Source organism: Perca flavescens, chromosome 5 (genome assembly GCF_004354835.1).
Source record: "Perca flavescens isolate YP-PL-M2 chromosome 5, PFLA_1.0, whole genome shotgun sequence".
Lineage (NCBI taxonomy): Eukaryota > Metazoa > Chordata > Actinopteri > Perciformes > Percidae > Perca > Perca flavescens.
Window position 1 is genome coordinate 26,182,929 of NC_041335.1, and position 8,547 is coordinate 26,191,475.

General features: G+C 37.5%; 1 protein-coding gene across 1 annotated transcript; it reads left to right on the forward strand.

Annotated features, from left to right (window-relative positions):
• The first annotated feature begins 634 nt into the window (after positions 1 to 634).
• cenatac (centrosomal AT-AC splicing factor) lies at positions 635 to 8,322 on the forward strand. The gene is made up of 11 exons (XM_028578484.1): positions 635 to 1,080; positions 1,371 to 1,537; positions 2,672 to 2,770; positions 2,866 to 2,932; positions 3,620 to 3,682; positions 4,161 to 4,228; positions 4,335 to 4,449; positions 4,554 to 4,584; positions 5,969 to 6,070; positions 6,964 to 7,096; positions 7,905 to 8,322. Exons 1-11 carry the CDS (start codon positions 964 to 966, stop codon positions 8,023 to 8,025), a joined length of 1,083 nt encoding a protein of 360 aa, XP_028434285.1. The 5' UTR covers positions 635 to 963; the 3' UTR covers positions 8,026 to 8,322.
• Positions 8,323 to 8,547: the final 225 nt, after the last annotated feature.

An 8,547-nucleotide genomic window follows, 5' to 3' on the forward strand; every position in this document is an offset into this window, starting at 1 on the left:
TTCCAATATTCTAGCTTTGCTACCTTGGAGGATTACATTTGCCCCCTCAATATGATTATATCAAATATTCTCCATAACTAAATAGTCAAATAAATTCATTTAACAGGTCAAATATTTGTAGGAACTATGAACTCACTGTGCAACAAATATTTGGGAGATTACAATTGTTTTAGAGCTAACAGAAATGAGTGATAAAGTAACATAAAGGGAACTTGTTGGCATTGTTGATGATGTACTACTTCATTACAATAAGTAATGGTGACCTCTTCTTTGAGTCTGTTTAAGTTCTCAAATAATGTTTTTGTCTTTTTATGTAAAACTGAAGGCTATAATGCCATTTTAGTATTGAGTCTTGTAATCATATCTTATCTTAACAGCCCTAACCCTATTCTATCTACCGTACTAACTATTTTTGGTCATGAGTCTGATACCACAGAGCTTATAACTGGTAAAATAACAATACACTCTCTCTCAGCTGCATTCTCAGTTAAATCATGATTCAAGTATAGAGTCTGATCTTCACTACCTTTCCAAGTATACAACTGCTCAGCACAAGCTCCTGCTTCAGCACAAGCTGCTCTCCGTCCTGATTGGTGCAGAGTTCCTTCTGTTCCTCTTTATTCTGTCTCTGGCTCCTCTTGGTCCAGACTGTTCACCACTAACCTAATATGTATTATTTAAAAAAAAAAAAAGCAACACTTGATCTATTGGCATGAGAGTCGGAACCATAGATCTATGGACGGAACAGTTTTACAACAGCTTCCGGGGGGGAAGCATAACAAGACGGCATTGCTTCCTGTAGTAGATTATTAGCGTATTGTGTTTTGCCTTTTATATTTGTCAATGTGTTTTGCCGGTGTAGATGGATTAGAAAAGAAAATAATGAAAATAAATTATTAGTTTTAGCTCAGAGACTGCGTCAATTCAGCTTTAGCATATTTTAGTGTTTTACACACTGTCTAAATGGGTGCATATTACTGTGCCATATGTAGGCAAACAACATTCACTGGAAAGGGACACATCTTCGGAAAAAATCACCAAAGCAGACTTAGAGTGGTTCTCCTTAAATTTTTAGAAAAGGTACGTAGGTTAATGTCAATTGATTCTTACTGATGTATAATATGTTGAGTATTTTTGCTAAGATTTTCTTCCACCTTGCTGAATTTGAATTACTAACGTTAGCCCGGATGCTAACATTAGCTGCGAACCGTCGTCACAATCAGAATGTTTATATTGTGTCAATGTCACTTATTTCATCGCTTTGTTATGATTAATATCGTGTGCTACTTAACAACACGTTTTAAGGTATAATCAGTTTTAATTAGTGTAACTTGTGTGTCCCTGTGTTTGTTTTATCCCCTGTCCTCTAGGTGAAAGAAGCTCGCCGAACACTTAAAAAACCACAAGTAGAAAAGTTTGATTGCACCCAGCACAAGCAGACGTTCTGGTGCTACTGCTGTGGGCTTGAAATTGAAAGAAATGTTACAGACGGCAACATGACTGTGCTGTACGGAGGCTTGTTGGAACACATGGCCACGTAAGTTTTCTTTGATTAACTTTTATTTAACTTGTTTTGTTTTCACTGACGCCCTGCTTCACATCCACCCAGTAGAACCACAGGATGCTCGACACAGAGAATCCTAGGGTTTAAACAGAAAAAAAAAACAGAACTTTTAAAATTGCTTTAATTATTTGTCAAACCACACAATCCACAAGGTAATTGGCAGTTGAAATGTATCGCTTGCAAATCCCTCACAGCACACACATTTCAGCAGTTTGGGGGTTCTTTCCTTGCGCAAGGGCACATCTGCAGTGCCCAGGAGGCGCACCTCTCCAACTGCCACTCCACACTCCATATTTGGTCCATACAGGGACTTGAACCCCCAACTTGTGTTTGTCGTAGTGACTGCAGACAGTATCAAAATCAACAATTATATGTACATACGAGGAATTTGTTTTTTGCATTGCTCTCAATGAACTTACTCGAAAATAGACACATAAGCTAAAAACAACAACAAAGCTGGACAAAACAAGGATAAAGAGGACTATTATGTACACAACTATGTGAAAAAGTAAGTATATAGATGTATAAATACTGTATAGAAAGCACCAATGACGAAGAATAACAATAAAATTGACTTTATACAAGTCAAGTGTTTTGTAAGTTGTATCCTATAAAAGTATATAATCAAAGATCTTTTGATTAATATTAGCATATGCAATATGTTTTGCTTAGTGCTTCATTAAGCTAATGGAAAAAGTACTGTAAACCAAGGTGAAAACTCAACAAGACAGTTACCTAATTTTTTATTGGCTGCCATATTTGTAAAACAGGTATGACTTGAGACATACAGTTTTCATTAAAGCAAACATTATCAATTGGTCCTTATCATTAAATGTTATTAAAAACACCCTAAATGCACCCTTCTTATAAGGAAGCAATGTAACTAGAGGAAATAGTTTTGGGATAGCATCTGTGTTGTGTGTTCTGCATTAGAAAAGAAAACTTCAGAAGGTTGATTTTGTCATCTTGACTTGCACATTTTGTGCTCATACTTTTGTCAAACCTCTGTGGGCTTGACAAAGTTCTCATACCTATGACATTGTCCCTTTTGAATTGCTGTGATTAACTGCTTTTGTTTTGACATTTTTAAAATGGGTCTGGTTTCAGCTCCGAACACAGGAAGAATACTCACAAGTTCTGGTGGGACAATAAGGCAGACCCCAAGTTTAGAGACAAGGTCATCATCACAGAGGAGGAAACTGAAAGGTAGGCCTGGTGAGCCAAAAGTATATATTATGTAAGTTTGTTTGGAGAGTAAAAGATTCTCACCAAGGCCTTTTTTATTACTTTTTTTTTTTTAGATTTAAAGCTGAGGTGGAAAAAGCATTGGAATCATTTGTGGAGAAGGAGGATGAATTCATAACACAGGTAATGCAAAATCAATCTAAATGAACTTCTCATTAACTTTGATAACACCTTAACAACACTAAAAGTCTACAGCCATGCTAGGGGCTCCCACAATATGCTCCCACAGACAATGCTAACATCCTGATGTTAAGCAAGTCACCATCTGATGGGCTGATGTCATTAGTTTTGGTCATAAACTGAAGTATTAGACAATTTGATATTGTGAACTGCAATTCACTGCACTACGTTGGCAGATTTCTGACATTGAGACTCAGACGTTCCCACAGAACCAGGGATGAAAAATGTCATCTTTGTTTTGCTTCTTTTGCTAAATTCTATGAGGGCTAAGGAACTTTTTTGCTCACTGTTTTTAGGGCTTTATGTCGACCATCTGTATGTGAAAAGACTATGTGAGACATGCAATAAACCAGTCAAAGATATTTGACTTTTTCGATTAAATAAAATGTCAATAAACTATACATGTCTGGCCCTTTATGTGATTGTCATTTTCCAGTGTAGGTCTTAGTGAAGTTGAGTTTGACATCCCTGGGATACATCATCGGGGCACATGGGTATATGTAGCGGCGGCTGCCAAAGCCGAGCGGTTAGAATTCAGAACGGTGGCACTACAGAGCAAATATTGCGTGGGTATCATCGCTCATAGTAATCTGTTTTTTTCTTCTTCTTTTTTTATTTATATGACTGCAGCAAGCTGATCACATCCGGGCGCAGGAGAAGCATCGTCAAGAGGTCCTTCAGTCTCTTTTAGAGGTTTGTTTTCCAAGGATGATGTGGCAGTATCCATCACTGTGGCCTTGCCTGTTGTTTCTACCTGTATAGTGATATGATTTTGAGTTGCATATGAGATGGGAAATGACACCATTCTCCAACTAAATGATTGTAACTGCCACAGGAGGTAACCAATGATCCTCTGGAGATCCCGTTTACCTCTAAATATTGTGGCTGGTGAAATCTTGTACTTGATGGCTCAGATGGTTTTAGAGTGAGAGTAATTTTCCTTTCCAGGGTTATAGTCAAAAATTAAATAAAGCTTTTAGTTCCAAACCGAGATGGGTAAAATGGATTGAAGTTATAAGTGAAAAACAAAGCCGATTCGAGAGATGTTTATGTTAACACTTGGGGCAAAGCAGTGTGTGGGGATTGTGATAATCAAAACGTGAGCTGAAGCCTGATTAGTGCTCAGACTTCCTCTATGAACCACTGTTGGCTTTTCCTGAATCAATGTCAGCGTGAAGCAGAGCCGGAGTCGTTCAACGGACCCAACGGCACAGACGTGTCTGCTGAGGATGCTGTCAGGTAACACTGTGTCTACCTACAACATTTAATCCTTTTTTGCATTGTCAACAACAGCACTTGAACATACTTTTGTTGTTTTGGGCTCTTCTCTATGTCTGGGGAACAGCTCTCAATTTGCATCTCAAGGATCAGAGCAGCAGGCGGGGAGCAGCTTTGTCGAGTCAATGGTCCAAGCACCACGAGCTGCAACAGGACAAGGCCTGACTTTCATTGGCTATCAGGTAGATGGACTGCTCTATTAACTAATTAAGTGTTTTAAGTTGACTGTTTTTATGTTGTTTCACAATGCCCTCATTTGATCACTTGTTTTTTTTTTCTGTTACAGGATTCATCAAACAGTGGAAATGTTCATACAGGTACAGTAAAATAATGTTATGGAATGATAAAGAAATACCAAGAGTACATTGGAAATATAATAACAATAATAATTTGATAAATAATAAGAGAGTAGTAGATTCACTTTATAAATAAATATTTGACGTATAAAAACCTGTACAGTGTAGACAAGAAAAAAGAAATACACATGGAGGGGTAGAAAACCTTGCAATGTATGCCAATCCAATCCATATAGCCTTACAGTAAGCACTGCTTCGAAGAAATTGAGATAAATATTATTTAATTTTATAATAAAATAAAAACAAAACATTATTATTATTATGTATAAATTAATACACACAGTATCTCTATTTATAAGAAGGCATTAGTATTTATTTTATATTAAATTCAGCTCTTTATTCAGTGATCAACAGGATTGGATAATAAAAAAAAAAGTAATTTATGTTCTCAGTGTTGCTAATGGTTTCATCAATCGCCTCATACATGGCCTTAGCTGTGTGATGTGTGCGATGATTTCAGGTGAAGTGGGGTGAAATTTTAGCCTGGCTACGCCCTCCTACGTACTTCCGCTCAATTTTCATTTTCCTTCAGTACATCTGGGTTTGCGTTGGGTTTTCTCCAGCCAAATCTCAACCGGTCCAATCAGCGAACAGAGGGAGTGGCTGAGAACGATGACGTTGAGGTTGTGCGCTAGTTTGAGTGAGAGTTGTAGTTCCGTAATGGCACAAAATAAAAAATGTAGTTCCGCAATGGCGGCGGAGAAAGATGCGAGCGAAGCCATTCGGTCCGTTGCTGCCGAATATCCAGAATTTAAAGCCCGAGCAAGAACAAACTTTGCTGAGTTGTGTTGGTGGCCATGATGCTGTGGCCCTCCTCCCCACGGGGTTCAGGAAAAGTTTGATTTTCCAGCTCGCTCCGTTAGTGGTGAAGGAGTTAGCTAAGGGGAACGCTAGCGATGCTAAGCCGACGTCACGTCCAAACGTTAGCGATTGGTTATGGCAGATCCAGAGTGGCTCTGGGCAGATCCAATAGTTTTAAACTTCAACAGAGTACCGGCTTTACAAGGAGGTTAACACTTGTCAATGGAGAGTGGCCAGACTCTCTGTACAAATGAAGTGTACGAGAGTCTGGTAGGACCAGGCTAGTGAAATTTTATCTTTGAGTTAAATTGTAACCATGTCTAAAGAAATCCTTACTTTGCTAAATTCAACTAAGTTTTAATTTTTGCATGTGTATTAAGGGACGCACATTGGTTTCCTTTAACTTAATAAAAACATTTACTAATTTTCTGTTTCAATGCGTCTTAAAGCTTGTGCACAAGCCCAGTGTCTCTAATAGTTATGAGCTCAGTTCACCTCTTGCGTGGGATTTGAATAAGCTTTTAGCCTCTCTGTGTTGTCGTAGGTGCCGTCCCTCCTTGGCTCCAGGCCGATCCTCTGGAGGGGACCTCTGGAGCTGCAGCTCATCTGGAGATCGGCCCATCGCTCCAAGAGTTCCTCAAACAGAGTAGGAATCACACACACTCTTTTTTTTTTTTTTTTTTTTTTTTAAAGTTGTGTGTTATGTACATTTGTTGTCAGTTGAGCAGTTTGTTTGCTTAAAGAAATGTTCCAGCATTTATGATAATTTCCAAAAGCAATATATGTTTTATTAGTTGGTGTCACATCACTTGGTGCTGTGATTTATACGTCTTGTTTTCTGCTGTTTTTATGCCTTCATGTGCTTGAGGACTGGATAATTATCTTGAGTCAATTCTGTTAATTTTCAAAAGCAAGGCAGAACACCGTTTTTCACCGCTCAAATTGAGTTAAGATACTCCTGTGTTTAGCCGTGCGTCAATATGAAGTTACTGTGTGTCGGCCTGTTGTTACAATACTCTATCTTTGTTTTACTGTCCATTAAAGTTTGCCTCGTTTAAATTACGGTGTAGCCCGTTAACTGTCATACATTAGATTTTATACAGGTGTTACTATAATGATTTTGTAAATAGTGATCCGCAACCAAATATTCTATTATTATAATATAAAGTTACTGCCTTTTGACATGGTGTGACTAATCACTTTTTGCAGACAATACAAAGACAGTGTAGAGTACAGTAACTTCCAAATAGAGGTCAAAAGTCCAGTTTTAGCTCAAATTTTTTTATGTCGATAAATTTCATTACAAAAACATCTAATTGCCAGATTTCTAGTGTCCAACTGTGAATCGATTTTTTTTAATTGAAAATCGATTTTGAATCGAATCTTGAGCCTAAAAATCAATATCAAATCGTGACATTTTCTGAATCGTGCAGCCCTAATCGATACAAAGGTTATATCCATGTACGCTTAAGGAAAAATCTATAACAATCTCACAAATATTGGAGTATAATTGAAATGGCCTCATATGTCTTTTGCCAGAGGAGCAAGAGAAGCTGAGGAAGCTTCCACCGAACAGAGTGGGCGCCAACTTTGATCACAGCTCACATACAGACGCCAACTGGCTTCCCTCCTTTGGAAGAGTGTGGAACAGTGGCCGACGCTGGCAGTCCAGGTAAAATCCCAACACTCTTCACTACACCTGAGACCAATATGCAGTTACTACACCCAAGACTCTTCTCACTCCATCCTATGCATTATACACACTTAAATTATGGTTTGATATCCTGTGTTTGTGTACGTGCTGAGATGAGAAAACCTGGAATTCTCAGAATGTAAAATATCTTTGTCTGGTAACTAGCATAAGTGTGCATAGAAACATATTGCAGCAGCATGGGATATGATAGTTCATTCCAATGATTTTTTTTTTTTTTTTTTTTTACATGATTTTTTATTTTTTTTTTATAGAGATTCAGTCTTTAGGATTTGTTTTGCCTTTTTAAGTGACACTCCAGTTTTCCTACTTTATAACTGGAAAATATTTGAATACATATCCAACACCACATTAGTCATTCATATAGCTGCAAGCTGGATTCTCTGAGTAATATGTTTATGTAAAAACTACTACTTTTTATCTACAAGGCGCTGTTGGCTGGTGGCCTTGAGTTATATTCTAGCTAACTGAGACCTTTTGAAAGCAAAATGATCAAATTTTATTACTGGTCATCATGGCAGCAGCATAATAATTGGCATTTTGTTTTAGTATTTTAAGAGTATTTCATCAGTTGCTAATGAAAGCTGCCAAGATTTAAATACTAAAACACTTTTCATTAAATGCATTTGATCATATGTCATTAGTATATGAGCTAGAGTTTTATATGTTGTGTCTGACCAAACATTAAAAAGGCACATCCTATTTCATTATCAGCTCAGTAGATTAACTGTATTGGTCTCTGAATGTGAATGTGACTTCTTTTTGACAGGCACCAATTCAGACAAGAGGAAGGGCAGACCAACAGACAGAAGAGGAAGAGGGAGTACGGTGCAGACGGGTCAAAGAAAGCAAAAACAACTGTACAGCTGACAAATTCTGACAACACTTAAAATGGAGTATGGTGTGTGAGAAGTTATGAGTGAAGGGATGTATATAGTTTGCAGGATGTGAATGACTTTATACCATATTTCTGAGTAGTTATGCTTGGGCTGACTAGACACCCTACTGTGGCACCCTTCCAAGCAGTAGTGTGTGTGTATGAGTGTATATGAGAAATTGTAACAGTTTGTAAAGTTTGCAGTATAGATATTAACTTAGTATATAAGGCAGTGCCTCTTGGATTACTGTTAGAAAGTTACCTTTGATAATTGTGTTTTGTATAAAAGCTGTATGGTCCAACATCACAAGACTATTTCAATTTTTTCTTTATCAATTTCAATTTTTTCTTTATCAATTTAATTGTGTACACTCACTTAATAACACCCTGCTGCACACTCAAAGATTTAAACCAAATTGGTGCTGCCACTCAATTGGTCACTGACCCGCTCCATTTAATCAGCTGAAATCAGTGACTTCAGTGAAAGGCAACCAAGAAAAAAGCCTTTATTAAGTTTTTTGTTTTTTTCAAGATA

What these genes read in the sequence shown, in the direction of transcription:
- cenatac (XM_028578484.1), top strand. Translation starts at nt 964, where the DNA reads ATGGGTGCATATTACTGTGCCATATGTAGGCAAACAACATTCACTGGA. An exon ending in TCTGCTGAGGATGCTGTCAG is followed by an intron (nt 4,229 to 4,334) that starts GTAACACTGTGT and finishes TCTGGGGAACAG; the next exon opens with CTCTCAATTTGCATCTCAAG. An exon ending in CCAAGAGTTCCTCAAACAGA is followed by an intron (nt 6,071 to 6,963) that starts GTAGGAATCACA and finishes GTCTTTTGCCAG; the next exon opens with AGGAGCAAGAGAAGCTGAGG.